This window comes from Pongo pygmaeus, chromosome 3, assembly GCF_028885625.2.
Source record: "Pongo pygmaeus isolate AG05252 chromosome 3, NHGRI_mPonPyg2-v2.0_pri, whole genome shotgun sequence".
NCBI classification, from domain to species: domain Eukaryota; kingdom Metazoa; phylum Chordata; class Mammalia; order Primates; family Hominidae; genus Pongo; species Pongo pygmaeus.
Genome location: NC_072376.2, coordinates 125,215,327 through 125,231,857, shown reverse-complemented (window position 1 = coordinate 125,231,857; position 16,531 = coordinate 125,215,327). Strand labels below are relative to the sequence as shown.

General features: G+C 42.2%; 1 protein-coding gene across 18 annotated transcripts in view; it reads right to left on the bottom strand.

Annotated features, from left to right (window-relative positions):
* The window catches only part of ALPK1 (alpha kinase 1), a 218,997-nt gene that overhangs the window by 92,756 nt on the left and 109,710 nt on the right, over positions 1-16,531 (bottom strand). For all 18 annotated transcript variants that reach the window (XR_010126093.1, XR_010126094.1, XR_008502301.2 and 15 more), the window contains one exon: positions 5,648-5,846. Coding sequence is in view for 11 of the 18 variants with exons in the window: in XM_063663983.1 (XP_063520053.1) it covers positions 5,648-5,846 (199 nt within the window). In the remaining 7 variants the exon portion in view is untranslated. The remainder of the gene's footprint in view (positions 1-5,647; positions 5,847-16,531) is intronic.

Below are 16,531 nucleotides of genomic sequence, written 5' to 3'. Positions count from 1 at the left end.
ACAGAAAATAAACAAGTTAGCTGGGCATGGTGGCACGTGCCTGTAGTCCCAGCTACTTGGAAGGCTAAAGTGGGAGGATTGCTTGGGCCTGGAAGGTTGAGGGTGCAGTGACCCATGATTGCACCACTGTACTCTAGCCTGGGTAACAGAGTGAGATCGTGTCCCCCCAAAAATAAAAATAAAAATAAAACCCACTATCCTTATATATCTGGAATAAACCTTCCTTGATTGTAATGCATTATTAATTTAATACAATGTTGGTCAATTTGGTAATATTTTAAGATTTTTTGCACCTTATTAATTATATAAGTGATATTGCCATATAATTTCCTTTTATGTTAATCTTATATGGCTAATGTATTTACCACATCCTTTAGTCATCATCTTTTTTTACTCTCCACTTCTTCATTCTAAGTTCAATTTTCTCCTTAGAAAAATGCATCCTTTAGTGTGTATGTGAGTGTGTGTGTGAATGAGAGAGCTGTCTTGAGAATACTTCATTTTTAGTCAATCAGGTCTGAAAATGTCTATTTTATCCTCACTTTTGAATGACAATTTTGCTAGGTATAAAATCCTAGGTCAAAATCTATGTCCTCTCAATTTTTTGGAGATTCTCTTGCTTTCTGGACTCTTATTATTGATAAGATACTTTTTGTTAGTCTAAATATACTTCCTATATTAATCTGTCTTTTCTGTCTGTTTCTTTAAGACTTTCTTATTGTACGATTTTCTATAGTTTACCACACTAGGTATGGTCTTGAATTTATTTAAAAAGATTTTTTTTTTTGAGACAGGGTCTTGCTCTGTCACTCAGGCTGGAGTGCAGTGGTGTAATCATGGCTCACTGCAGCCTCAACCTCCTAGGCTCAAGAGATCCTCCCACCGTAGCCTCTGGAGTAGCTGAGACTACAGCTACATGTCACCACACTTGGTTGATTTTGTTTATTTTTTGTAGAGATGAGATCACCCTATGTTGCCCAGGCTGGTCTTGAACTCCTAGGCTCATGAGATCCCTCCCGCCTTGGCTTCCTAAAGTCCTGGGATTACAGGTGTGAGTCATCATGCCCGGCCTGAAACTTTTTTGCCCAAGGCTAGATATACTTCTTCAGTGTAAAGACATAATTGCCTCCAATTCTGAGCCTAGTTAGTCCTGCTAGAAGTCTTCCTATGCTTCTGTGTTTTTTTCAATCTCTTTGAGTTTTTTAAACTTCTCTATTTTCATCTGCTTAGCTCTCTGTGCTTCATTTTCAACATTTTTTTTTAAATACAGTTTCCAGTTCCATAATTTTCTCCCCCACTGTTAATGGTATTGGAGGCGTACATTTCTGGTAGGTCACTTAACATCTGAGAAACTGGCGGTAGAAAATGTACCTTGATTTTAAGGTTGTTAGTGGTCATTTGTCCCAGGTGGGCAGCCAGGCACATGGTTAGAATCTTTAGATGATCCCTTGCTAGTCAAGCAAGGTTCACAGAACAGCAGCATCTCAGGCCGTACCAGAGATCTACTGAATTGGAATCTGCATTTTAATAAGATCTTTAGGGGATTCAGAGCACACTGAAGTTTGGGAAGCACTACTCTGGAGCACTACTATTTGTGTCTTTTTGTTGCTAGCCTGAATCGAGGAGATTAAGTAAAACACTGAGAGTGAGCATTTAGAAATTTTTATTATGATTTGCCAAAATAATTGTATAACTCTTGAAGCTGATGATAATAAATACATTAAGCTTGCATTTTTGTATCTTTGTTTTTTACTTCATTTTTCTAAGGATTTATTTTATCTCATTCACCCCATTGAAGCAGTCTGGTTGGCAGTTGGGCACCCTTATTAGCAGGTGAAATGCCAAAAGCTTATCTCACCAACCGGGAGGGTGTTCTGTGCTCTTCAGCCATGGTTTTGTAGTTGAATTCTTGTATCCTGTCTATATAAAAACAAACTTGTATGCGCTGCCTGTTCTGTGGGGGAATTCCCCATCTATTACTATTACTTTCTCTTTTTTTTCTTTTTTGTTTTCTTTCTTTTTTTTTTTTTTTGAGACAGAGTCTCACTCTGTCACCCAGGCTGGAGTGCAATGGCATGATCTTGGCTCACTGCAACCTCTGCTTTCTGGGTTCAAGCAATTCTCCTGCCTCAGCCTCCCAAGTAGCTGGGATTTCATGCGCCTGCCACCACACCAGGCTAATTTTTTTGTATTTTTAATAGAGATGGGGTTTCGCCATGTTAGCCAGGCTGGTCTCGAACTCCTGACTTCAGGTAATCCACCCGCCTTGGCCTCTCAAAATGCTAGGATTACAGGCGTGAGCCACTGCCCAGCCTGTTGCTTATAAATTTTAATGTAAGGTCCTCTTTAGCCAAGAATATTTTCCTGTGAGATTCCCATGGCCCTGGGGTGTGGATACTTCTCTAGAGTATAGTTTTGCATTTGATCTCCTGGGGCCCAGAAATTTCAGTCTTGAACAATTTTTTTTCTTAATTATTTGATGGCAGGTTTCCTGCTTTGCGGGCAGAGTAAATTCAGACTCCACACTCAAATTCAGCACAGAGTTGAGACTTTTATTTTAGATGAGAGTTTTTTTCCCCTCCATCCCAGAGCTTGGGCAGAGAGCAAGTGTCCTTGTAACTTCTCTGGGCAGGCTGGTGGGATTGTTCAGTCTCCTTTTATAGCCTGTGCAAACCTTTAAGAATTCCAGCTTGATGCAAATATTTTACTTCTCACATGAGCACAAGGCAACTGTCTCTCATCTCTGCCCAGGGATTAAAATGACAGCCCCTTCCCTTGAGGACTTTGCTCAAGTGTAAGTTACTTTGGCTATGTGTCGTAAGCAGTAGTCTATTGCTGTGATTTTAAATACCTTTTATGTTTCAGGTATCTACAAATCTTTAATTCACCATATTTATGTATTTGTAATGGGAGAAGATTCTGCACTTGCTCAGTCCTCCATGTTGATGGAATTGGAAATCTGAGCCTTTATCTGTAACTGTGGTTTGAAAGGTTTTGTCTCCTAATTTCAGGCAAGAGTGAGGTGAGCAGGCCTTGTGAGTCTTCTCTTTTTTTTTTTTTTTTTTTTTTTGAGACGAAGTCTCGATCTTGTGCCCCAGGCTGGAGTACAATGGCGTGATCTCACCTCACTGCAACTTCCACCTCCGGAGTTCAAGTGATTCTCCTGCCTCAGCCTCCTAAGTAGCTGGGATTACAGGCGCCTGCCACCATGCCTGGCTAATTTTTGTAGTTTTCAGTAGAGACGGGGTTTCATCATGTTGGCCAGGCTGGTCTCGAACTCCTGACCTCAGGTGATCCGCCCGCTTCGGCCTCCCAAAGTGCTGGGATTACAGGCATGAGCCATGGTGCCTGACCTTGTGGGTCTTCTTTTGCTTCTGACATCCCACTACATTGAGTGTTTGGCTGGATGGAATCCTGTGGTGGATACCAGGAAGCGCTGGATCAGAAGGATAATAGCAAGACTGCTGTCCTCTTATACTACCTTTGTTTTTCTTCCTTACCTCTTACAATATTATATAATCTCTTTCACTTCTCCACCCCACGATTCCTAAGTGCTGGGCCTGAAAGCCTCCTTTCAGCAAATCTTCTTCTGTTACCCCTAAGCCATCCCTGCTCTCAGTCACAGTCCTTCTCTCTCTCTGAGACACCCAGTGTAGGTGGAGGCTCCAGATGTTTTGGGGTAGACATTTACACAAGAAGACTTAACTCTGAGGCTATATTTGTCTTTCTGTGGCACTTCTAATAGTGTCTTTGAGGAAAAGACAATCCCAACCATTAGGGAAAAAGATCCAGGACCTTTATGTTAGACACAGGATAATGTGAGCAGAGGAGCATCCTATTCATCATGATCATCCCAAAGCTTTCTCGTTATCAGGAGAAAACTGCTATACCACCTGGTTAGAATCTTGAGAGAAATAATTTTAAAAACCCTCCCAAAACCAATTTAAAAAAAGGAAACCGGGTCAGGCATGGCAGCTTACACCTGTAATCCCAGCATTTTGGGGGGCCGAGGTGGGTGGATCACCTGAGGTCAGGAGCTTGACACCAGCCTGGGCAACATGGCAAAACCCAGTCTTTACAAAAAATACAAAAATTAGCTGGGTGTGGTGGCGCACGCCTATAGTCTCAGCTACTTAGAAGGCTGAGGGGGGAACCTCACCTGAGCCCCGGAAGTCGAGGCTGCAGTGGGTTGTGATCAGGCCACTGCACTCCAGTTTGGGCAACAGAGCGAGACTGTCTCAAAAACAAAACAAAAACAAAAATGGAAACCTGAAAGACCAGTTTGGACATGTAAAAGCAAAGCTGTCAACGTCCCTGTTTACCGTTTGACCTCAATTTCCATGTCACGCTATAGCAATGCTGTATGGCACAAAATATGCTACATTAACCCTGTTCCAAGCTCTTCTTGATGAGACCCAATATTAGAACTCTGTCTGTACCCTCCAGCCTTCACCACTCTGTTCCCCTCAGAGACTGCCCTGCTCATACATCATTGCCATCTGACGCCATCAGAAGGAACAACAGTTGTTAGGTTTCTTTCATATCCCGCACATTACAAATTACATCAGGAACATTTGAAAGAAGAAATTTTTCCTAAGTTCAGCTCTGTCCCTGAGTTACTTGAGATAAGTAAATAACAAGACATGCACGATTTATGCACAGTTGCAAGAACTTGAGCGTAAATGAACTTGGGCTTTTGAAAAGGTAACCTCCACTGGCCCATTTCTCCCATGTCCTTTTGTCTCTGTCCCTCTCTGCATTCAGCAATTGTCCTATTTAGCATAGTTAGTACAGTTCCTTTTCAAAGGAAATGAAGTAAAGAGATTTTAACCTCTTAAAGACCAGCGTTATTAAAATAATAGCAATAGCTAAAACCAATCAGAAAATGAATCAGTCCCGTTTCTGCCTTCTCTTTTCATCCTTTACTTTTTCAGTCTTGGAAACAGGAATAACAGGCTACACGTTTCTAAATCTAATGGCTATCAGCAATTTAAATAATTCAAGAATTCTATGGAAGTGGACTTTGCAGTAATGCATAGCAGGCCCCCCTCCCCTCCAGCCCTCTTCCACACCACATCTTAAGTTAGAATGTCAGCCTCCTTTTTCATTTCATTCAAAGTGACAGGAAAAAAAAAAGATACTTTAAGACCTAATCAGGTACTGTACCGGTGTTCTGAATGATGAAAAAAAACCCTCAAATTACTTCAGTGGGTTTGTCAGCTCTATTGTCAGCTTAGTCAAGTGGCCCTACAGAAAGGAGACAGGAGAGCGAAGAGAAAATAGTAGAATTCTAATCTGCTTTTTAAAGACTCTTGGTCAGAAGTATAGCAATTCAGATACCCCTGTTTGAAAGCAGCAGGACAGATTTGTTAGAAGACAAAAGCTCCAATTAGTATTTTCCACACCCTTTCACAATTTTCTCTACTGCTTTTGGCTCTGAAACCCTTTATGCCAGGGCCTTTGTGCTGGCAAAGAGACGGGTGGAAGGGCACAGGGGCGGGGGAGGGGAGCCCCGGGCTCGGAAAGATGGCACGCAGGGCCCGGGTGCTCCGGGTGTCCCACAGAGGTCAAGTAGCTCGGGAGGGAAGGAGAGCTGCAGACCAGAAGACACTGACGACGCGGGGGCGGCCAGCAGGAGGGAGCATACCTGAGTTCACGGAAATTCGGGCTTGGCGAATAACCACCTGCGGGGCAATTGGCGTGGCTGGCTGCAACTTGTGGAGACCTTTGGCGACCTGCAGAAGTTTTCCAGAGACGTCGAGCCCATACAGGAACCGGTCCACCAAGAACACAATAGCTGCCGCAGCCGCACAGTCCCGAGCGAGGATGGAGGCCCTCAGGGACGCCTGGAGGAACAGCGTGGAACATCGTGAGCCAGGCGGAAACGCTGGCAGGCTGAGGGCCAGGCTTAGCGTGGGAGGCATTTTCATTAATACAACAAAACCCACAGCTAGGAAGAGAAAAATACTTTGTTAGGCAGCTGAACCAAAAGAAAGAAATTAGAAAAGTCCAGTTTAATTGTGCAATAAAATAGTATTTCCTTCATTCAATTTCCCCCATTACATTTATAAAATTATAGAAGCGATAAATGCATACTTCCTGTTGTTAAAAACTCAAACAATACTAAAGTGCATAGGATAAAAAGTAGGGCCGGGCGTGGTGGCTCATGCCTCTAATCTCAGCACTTTGGGAGGCCGAGGCGAGTGCATCTCTTGAGGCCTGGATTTCGAGACCAGCCTGGCCAACATGGTGAAACCCCGTCTCTACTAAAAATACAAAAATTAGCTGGATGTGGTGGCATGTGCCTGTAGTCCCAGCTACTCGGGAGGCTGAGGTGGGAGAATCACTTGAACCCAGGAGGTGGAGGTTGCAGTGAGCCGAGATCCAGCCACTGTACTCCAGCCTGGGCGACAGAGCGAGACTCCGTCTCAACAACGACAACAACAACAATAACAACAAAACTATATAGGGTAAAAAGTAAAAGCGCCCCATAGTTTCCCCATCCCTTATCTTATTTCTTCTCTTCCTGCTCCACTTCTCCTTGACAATGGTTTGGGAGAGACGTTCCTTCCAGAAAGCCTATCCTTTTATTTATATTTAGACATTAATTGATCGTTGTCTTGCTTTGCCTTCTCCTACCCTTCCTATCTCTTTCTCTCTCTCTCATACATAAATGACGTCACACTAAACATATTGTTCTGCTGTTTTCTTCTTTCAATCATCATCATCTGGGAGAACTTCCACATTAGTTCATGACACTCTGCTTCATTTATTGCCTACATTTTGATTAGGACGAAATACAGAATTTTAGATAACAGTCCATATTTGATTTATATCATCATGTTTAGTCAATGAATAAAATAAGAAAAAGAAGAAAACTGGCATGAAATGAAAGTGTAACATAAAGAGCGAGAAGTAGAAATAATGAAGTTTTTATGAAAAAACATCATCATCTTTTGCTCTGCTAGGGTGTTATACTAAAGACCTTTGATTTAGTGGTTACGTAGCTAGTAGCATAAATGAGTTTATCACCCAAATACTATTATCTTCATATGCTAAACTAAATCATGCTGAGTGCTTTCTGGGCATGTTTATTCACGCATGAAGCCTAGAAAGCATTGTAAGCACTGCCCATTTTCCTACCACAATGTTGCTACACAAAGTACTGCTTTCATCACCACATAATCCTAAGTACTAACACTTACTGGGCAAAACCAGGTGCCAGGCACAGTGCTAGGTGATTTATATGCACTAATTCAATAAATCCTCCTAGCAATCCTAAGAGGCATGTTCTCTTATTATTCTCTTCTGTAAGATGGGAAACCTGAGATGCAGAGAGGTGAAGTGATATGCCAGGGTGACATGACCTGTGACTAAGAGCTGGGGTTTGAACACAGGAGGTCCAAATCCAGATCCTCCATGCTCCCTTGTTGTCCTGACTCTATGTTAGGAAGCTGGATGGAGCTGCTGGGAGTCTGGAGAGGCCCAGGTAGGGAGTTAACAGGGCAGAGTACCAGAAGAAGAGAGTTGCACAAAGCAAGTTCAGAGATCTGCAGAGGGTCCCCTTAGAGTCAATTATCTGATATTTACTATTATGTTAATAAATGCCATATGCATAATTGGTTACAGGATATTTGTATTTACAGGCTTTCATCAATCAGGTAATGCCTGCCAAATACCAGCACAATAATCTTTCTTTTTTAAAACTGATGCTTAACATGTTAAGATTTTTAAACTACCAATGTGTTTATTAAGTACGAAATTTTTTACTCTATTTATCTTTTTGGTCTGAGTCTATCATTGCTCTCATTGTGATAGAGTTGCCAACTGTTGGGGAGAATATCTCTTCTCTCCTCTCGATGTTTCCTTCCATGTGACGGAAGCTCAATGACCGTAGCATCCTCAGCCTCTTTCTATCACTTTCCCCACTCTGCTTCATGAGGGGTGGAGTGACTAATCTGACTGGTAAATTTTAGAAGAATAAAGTGGGCATGTATGACTTCTCTTCTCCCTTTTTTCTCTTGGGAGCAAGCTGTCTAAAGGAAACAGCAATTTGTCGTTACTTTTCTATATCATAAGTCTTGTCTAGTAAGCCAGCCTACATGGAGTATTCTGCTTGACCCTGTAATTCCTGTGACTAAATGGGGAAGTCTATATAATTTTGGGGTTCCACTAGCAGATTCCCTATGTCTAATACAAAGCTATATCTTCTAACTTACCCTTTATTAGAATTAAGGGGAATATTTCATCTCTTGTTTGCCTCTTTTGTTTTATTTCTCCATTTGCTCAGAATCCAGGAGAGGAAGAGAGGTACTATTGATCGGATCCTCCCAAAGACCCTGACATGAATAAGGCCTTTCTAAGGCACACCATAACCATTTCTAGGGAAACTGCTGTGCCCACAGCCCCTGTCTTTGAGGTAGCTGTGTATTTTGCTACTTGGCCTTGACACCCTTTTTTCTCCACCCCACAACCAGATCAAGGCCACCAGATTGAGAGTAGCTACCTGATAACCTGACCCCTCATGATTCTGTGGCCAGGCTTTAAAAAACCAACTTATCAATCTGAACTAAAAAATATAGAAAGAATTTGCCTGTTGTTGAAGGATAGAAAGAAAGTAGAGTATAGCCAAGCCATGTTTATGGGCAACACAAGGGAAGATCCAAGAATGGCTCTGAAGGCAAGTCCATGTTTTCGTGAGTGCCATTCTAGGAATTACATGTCTCATTTAGTATGCCACATGTATTTTCAAAATAATGTACACCCCCTTTTATGTGTTTACTTGATTGAGCTTCTGTCCCTTCCAATCAGAAAAAGCCTAACTAAAATTGCCATGCTCAAAACTTCGACTGAGTTTGTCAAATAAACCATCAATCTGAAAAATACAAGTTTCAAAATGAGAAAAATCTGTTGGCTGGGTGCAGTGGCTGAAGCCTGTAATCCCAGCAATTTGGGAGGCTGAGGTGGGTGGATCACTTGAGGTCAGAAGTTCAAGACCAGCCTGACCAACGTGGTGAAACCCCATCTCTACTAAAAATACAAAAATTAGCCAGGCATGGTGGCACATGCCTGTAGTTCCAGCTACTAGGGAGGCTGAGGCAGGAGAATCACTTAAACCCAGGAGGAGGCAGAGGTTGTAGGGAGCCAAGATTGTGCCACTGTACTCTAGCCTGGGCAACAGAGTGAGACTCGGTCTCAAAAAAAAAAAAAAAAGTCAGTCATTGGCATTCATAAAATGTAAATCAAAGATGGAAAAGCAAACTGATGGTTTTATATGTGGCCAGCTGTGTCTAATAAGGCCAGTCTCTCAGCAAGGGTCCTTCCTGTGCTAAAGACACATAGATATAGTCCTTTGTTTTGTATCTTCAGCTACTATCTTCAGTACTTGAAGTTTCTGCCACTGACAGCCTTCCTTCTACTTTTGCTTAGAAAGAACAACACTATTCCTGCCACCCTGCTCATGGCTATGGACCTTGGGGGGTACTCAGATAGCCTGTGAATGCCCTCTTTTTGATGTTACACTTCAGTGCGTGCTTGATTTCTAGTTCTGCTCTCCATTTTTTTTTGTCTTTTTTGAGATGAAGCCTTGCTCTGTCACCCAAGCTGGAGTGCAGTGGTGCAATCTCTGCTCACTGCAACCTCTGCCTCTCAGATTCAAGCAATTCTCCTGCCTCAGCCTCCTGAGTAGCAGGGACTACAGGTGCACGCCACCACGCCCGGCTAATTTTTGTATTTTTTAGTAGAGACGGGGTTTCACTATGTTGGCCAGGCTAGTCTCAAACTCCTGACCTCGTAATCTGCCCACCTGAGCCTCCCAAAGTGCTGGGATTAGAGGCGTGAGCCACCGTGTCCAGCACTGCTCTCCATTCTTATTGGTGTCTCACTTCAGTTTTAGGGAAGCTGCAGTAACTACTCGGGTGGCAATGTTCAGAGGCAGGCTATTCTCCAGAGGTGATTCCCCACTCTTTCCTCACAGAGAATAATGGTTTCCACTTGTATAGGACCATCTAGTCTATGAAAAATGTTAACACACACTATGACATTTAAATTTGATAGTAACTCTAAAATCTAAACAAGAAAAGGAAGCTGAAGCTGTGAGATTAAGTGACTTTCCAAAGTTACAAAATCAAAAGAGTCAGAGCAAGGCAAACATTCAAGTCTCTCTCTCTTTTATTTTTATTTACTTATTTTTAATTAATTTTTAGAGACAGGGTCTCACTCTGTCACCCAGGCTGGAGTGCAGTGGCTGATCATATAGCTCACTGCAGCCTCAACCTCCTGGGCCCAAGTGATCCTCCCACCTCAGTTTCTGAGTAACTGGCATTACAGGCATGAGCCACTGTTCTTGGTTTCTCTCTTTCATAGTGGTAAAAAATGCATAACATAAAATTTGCCATCTTGACCTTTTTAAGTATGCATTTCGGCAGTGTTAAGTATGTTCATGTTGTTGCAAAACAGATCTTCAGACCTTTTTCACTTTTCAAACCCAAAACTTTATACCCATTAAAAAACAACTCCCCTTTTTCCACTCTCCCCAGTTCCTGGCAACCACCATTCTACTGTAAGGGTGAAGAGGTGTGACACCTTTCCTCTTCCATCATAAGGGTCACAGCTGACACTCCTATAACACAAGACAGGTTAGCAAGAGAAAAACATAACAAATTTATTTAATCAAAATTTGACGTTACATGGGAGTCTTTAGAAATGAACACCCAAAGACCCAGAAAAACTTCCCATTTTTAAGGCTTAAATTTGACAAAGAATAGACAGCCATGTAGAAATGTGATTGGACAGAAGGAGTATGACTAATGATAATAGACTAGGTGTGATGGGACTCAGCAAGACCTATCTGGTGAGCTTTTTCTCAGCCTGTCTGTGTAGTATCCTTCCTTCCAGGTACAGGTCTTATAATCTATCAGACAAGATAAGACAGAGAATTTTTTTATGGCCAGCCTCTACACAGAAAGGCAGGGAAAGGTTAGAGCAATATTTCTAGGTTTTATGGCTTGCTTTGGTGGAGAGGGGTTCTAACTTCTATGACTTGTCTTGAGGAACAGGAGTTCTGTGGTTTCTATGACTTGGTGTAGTGGTGAAAGAGGGGTGAGAGACAGGAAACCAGGAGAAGGTCAGAGAAAACTTGCTTCTGAGGCTGCTTCCAGGGTCTTCCAATCTCCTTTACTTCAAAGTACTTAGCATGCCAAAATGCCTTACTTTGGGGTATCCTTTTCTGAGCTCCAACATTACTTTCTGCTTCTATGAAGTTGACCACTTTAGATACCTCGTATTAGTGGAATCATACAGCATTAGTCTTTTTACTTCATTTAGCATGATATATTCAAGGTTCATCCATATTGTGGCATGTGGCAGGATTTCCTTCCCTTTTAAGGTTGAATAATATTCCATTGTATGTATATACCACATTTTGTTTATTCATTCATCCATCCATCAATGAACATCTGGGTGGCTTCACCTCTTTTCATTGTGAATAGTGCTGCCATGGACATAGGTGTGCAAATATCTCTTTGACACCCTGCTTTACTTCTTTTGGATATATACCTAGAAGTGGGATTGTTTGATCACATGAGAGTTTTATGTTTAATTTTTTGAAGAACATCCATACTGTTTTCCACAGAGTTCGCACCATTTTACAAGCCGACCAAGAGTGCACAGGTTCCATTTTCTCCACATCTTTACCAATACTTAGGAACACAAGTCTCTTGAGCATGAGTTCATCTTCTACTTTTCCCTGTGGCCTCAGCAAGATTCTGTGGAGCAGTGCCTAATCTGGGAATAAGAAATTGGGTCTTGGCAGAGTGTTGTGGCCAATGCCTGTAATCGCAGCACATTAGGAGGCCGAGGCGGGTGGATCATGAGGCCAGGGGTTCAAGACCAGCCTGGCCAACATAGTGAAACCTGGTCTCTACTAAAAATACAAAAAATTAGCCAGGTGTAGTGGGGCACGCCTGTAATCTCAGCTACTTGGGAGGCTGAGGCAGGAGATTCGCTTGAATCTGGGAGGCGGGGGTTGCAGTGAGCCGAGATTGTGCCATTGCACTCCAGCCTGGGTGACAGAGCAAGACTCCATCTCAAAAAACAAACAGAAAAGTTGGGTCTTTAAAGCTGGGGCTGAACTCACTGTTGAGTCCAAACAGTGGTTTTAGGGGCCCCACTTCCTTCATTATAATGAGAAAATTCTATGAAAAGGAAAACAAGGACAAATAAAAACAAATTCCAAATAAAAAGAGTGATCTTGTTATATATTTAAAAATGAGAGAAAGGAAAGAAGACTTCCCGGGAGGTGGCTTTTAATTTTCATGCTTTGATATTCTCTAGCAAAAGTTGGTATTATGAGAGCAAATGATGATTTTGTGATAGCTGGGGATCACTACAGTTGGGCACTCCTCACAGTGAGCTACAAGGACACTTTGTAAGTCCAGTGACATCCTTTATGAAATGGTCTCCCTAAGTTATAAGACAGAGCTTCTTGGAGTCTGGAGAGGCCCAGGTAGTGAGTTCACAGGGCAGAGTACCAGAAGAAAATAGCTGCACAAAGCAAGTTCAGAGATCTGCAGAGGGTCCCCTTTGAGTCTTCAGCAGAATACTGATCAGCTTCTGCATGGAAAGAAACCACCCAAAGCTGGGGAAAAAGCCACCTGAAATGAACATAGGAAGCAATTCTTAGGCCTCAAGCAGCTTGTGTTTCTATCACCCAGTGTAGAAGAGTCTTGTCATTTACAGGGCATGGGGTAGAGTATTCAGAAAGGTACTGCTTCGGTAGGGAGACTAAATTAGCCTTTGACTATAACTGTTCTTGGCCAACTCTGATAGCTTAGAAGCAAGCTTCAAAAGGATCAAATTATTTCCTAACTTGACTGAGTCTCAGAACAAAGCTCAAGAATATTTATAGGCACACAAAAATGTTCACAATCCAAGACGGTAAAGTTTACAATCTGGCATTCAGTCAAAAATAGCCAGGTATGAAAGAAGCCCAGATTGCACAGAAAAAGAAATCAATAGAAAGTGACCCCCAAATTACAGTTCAAGAAGGTAGAGTAAAAATTAGGTATATGCTGTAGAGACATGGAAGATATAAAAATTGATCCAAGTTAAATGTTTACAGATTAAAGCGATATAATGTCTGAGATGAAACCATGGGTATCTCAGTTTGTTTCCTAGCTCTAGCACTTATTTGCCATGGCAAGTTACTTAACTGCTCTATTCTCAATGCCCTCATCTGTGAAATGTGGATAATATTGATTTCTGGTGCTGTTTCAGGATTAGAGGAAGTATGGGTCAAATGCTCAGCACAGAGCTTGGTAGATTGTGGGTGCTTAATAAATGACATGGAACAGTATGAAAAAAATGGAAAGAAGTCAGCCATTTATTTCCACTCACTTGTATGACGAGGTATAAACAGGCAAAGACAGACTCCCAAAGTGAGTTTCAGTGGAAGTTTCAATAGAGCAAAACAGAAATAATGGGTCATGCATATAACATCTACAAGGTTTATCTCAGAGAATGGCTAAACTTCTCATTTTTTTCAATCTCTTTCTTCTCTTCACCAACTCCGAGGATTGATATTACTGGAAACTGAGAAAGGAAAAGGAAAATGAGCGGGCTCTGTGGCACTTGGTGAGGGAAAGCTGGGTCTTGAAAGGGGGCCTTCTCAGCACACACGTGCGAATTGCTTTTGGCTGTCACCAATGGAGGAATCCCTCCCCAAGCACCTGTAAACTGATGCTGCAAACACCCCATTCTGCATCCCTCAAGAACACGCCATATATTTGAGCAGAGAACATTGCCTAATCTATTTTTCCCCCTTCTACTCTTAATAGATTGGAGCACAAAAGCCTGAGAGAGGGTGACCTGCCAGACAAAAGGGCCTTTGAGTTCCTTGGAAAAGTAGACTTGGAGGAGGATGGAAGGAATCCAAGTGGCCCTATTATTTCCACTTGCACTAATTAGACATTTTTCTGTCAGCTATTGAGCACTGCTGAGAGGCCAAACTCACTGAATTCATTTCTAAAGTGTTTACAGAAGTTTGCATCTGTTTGTGTCTCTTCAGGAGGAAAATAAGCACTTCAATAGCATTGTGGAAAATCTAAACGAAGCATCCTATTCTGGAGGACCTGGCATCCCTGCAGCTGCATAATTTAACTCCGTTCAGGGCCCAAACCTCTCGCATCTCTCTCCAAGACCTAACGATGCAAAATGCAGAGAAGTCAACTCAGGAGAATCTTTTCTTTCTTTTCATTTTCTTTTCTCTTTCCCTTTTGAAATGGCAGCATGCTGTGAACTACATACAGATTTAGGTGGGTATCATTCTTGCAGCCCCTCTGTCGTGTTTCTACCGGCACTCTGAGAAATTAATACCCACTTTCATTTGCTGCCAAGTAAGGGGATAGTAAATTCCTCAGCAGCAAAGCAGAATACATCATCATCCTGGGAATCTTCCCAAAATGTATGCCGGGGAGGGGGCGGGGGGCACTCTGACATCAGAAGGAGAAAAATGAAAGAGGGCCAAAGTGTGTGGTAGGGAAGGGACGCTAAAGAGTTTCCCTACATGGTAAAATGTGCCTGGGTTATGCACAATTAGATTAACATGAAAGAGAGTCCCTCTCCCTCCCCCACCCCCTAAAAAAGAAAGAAAAAGAAAACAACACAAAAACCCTAACCCACTGACTACATGGGCAATGCCTTTGAAATGCATATTGGTCTACATGGAATTTGATTCAGGATTCTTTTTGTTTGGGTTTTTAGGCCCACGACTGACCTGCCATCACAGAGGACTCAAAAATATGATCTTTTTAGGTAGTGTCACAGTAACAGAGTTTTAGTGTTGGGATGAACATAGTATAGCTCAAGATCAAAAACGTACAGGGATTCTAATCGTTTATTTTTCCTCGGAGGCTGACTTAGGGGAAGATTGTCCAAATAGCAACCAAATTGTATTTTTCCTGTTATATGATCATGTTTACATAAAAATATGTGGATGTGGATGAGAGAATGTGCTGGATTTCTGAAGACAGAGGCTCACAAACGCATGTACACAGACACATGCATAGACACACACACGGTTGTTTTTTCACATCTGTTTTCAGGATGGGAAATAATGGGGTTCTAATTGTGTTTAAGGCACAAAGGGAACTTCATGGCTAGGAAGCTGAGTCAGGTGGTAAAGGAATTAAACTCCACAATGAGATTTCGATACACAGATGATTGAAAAAATGCTAAAGAGCCTTTTCTAAGGGCTCTTGCTAAACAGCAGCAAGGAAAACCGTGTGTGCTGTTTTCATGGTTCCTTGCATTAGCGCCAGCCCCTCCCGATGCTGAGCATCAAGTTTAGGTCCCAGCTATGGGTTCAAAGCTGTGATGTGTTCACAGCAATGACAATGGCAGCTGTTCTCAAGGGGGGGCTGGGTGAGGGGGCTCAGAACTGAAGCCATCTGGCACTGCAATTGGCAGGAGCAGTGTAAAGGGAAATTATTGCTGCATAACAAATTGGGAGATTGGTAAAAGGCAGGGAAATATGGAAGGGAGGTGGGGAAGTCCTGAGATGAGGAATTAGCAGAATAAACACATGAAAAGTGATTGACACCTGCATAGTTATCCATCAATAGTAAAAACAGAGTGAAAGTGGTACAGATCAAACTGGTGGACTCAAGTCAATGGAAGACCAAACATAGCATGCTCCATATTTGTCCACCCACTAAATGTGACAAGGAGGTGAGAAGAAAAAGCTGACGTTTCTTAAGGTTTATGCTCAGGGCCTGTAAACATTTCATTGGCCTTTCTTTCATTTTTACCAATAGAAAATGCAGATTCAAACCCTCCTGAAAAATAGTTGTAAGTTTTTTCTGTATCTTAATATCTAAAGATAATATTTTGGATCATCTCGCCCTTTCTCAGTTCTACTGTATATAGAGTTGGCCATCTGTTAAAGGGAAAAGAAAGCAGTATTAAAATAGGCAACCATTTTGCCAGGATCTCTGTGAATCTCATAGCCCTGGGAGCTAGGGACCTGCACAGCTTACCTCTCTTCTGGTGCCCAGGTTGCTATGGCTAGCATGAGCCCAGTCATCATTCTTTGTGATTTCAGCATCCACATTGATGATTCCTCCAGCACACTGGTGTCTCTTGCCCATGACCTTCTTCTCTCCAACTATCTTCTTCTACACCCCACCTTAGTCACCTGCTCTCATGGTTGGTCATATCTTAGAATGTACCATTTTGGCAGCATTTAAGAATCTCAATTTAAGCATTGCTTTCTCTGGTCTTTATCTCTTGTTCTTTCAGCTTCCTTCTTCTATAGCACAAATCCAACAATTCTGCAACCTTTCTGGGACACCCATACAATTCACTGACCCTACTGTTTTGTACTATCCCATCAGTCATCTCATGCCCTCACTTGCCTTTTTAAATTCCATAGTGCATAAATGTAATAACTTTTAAAAAGCATTCTTGTCTCCTCTCCCTTTTTCTGCCTCTGTTATATTTTTCTGGCAAATGCCAACCATGCTTATTGTTAGAG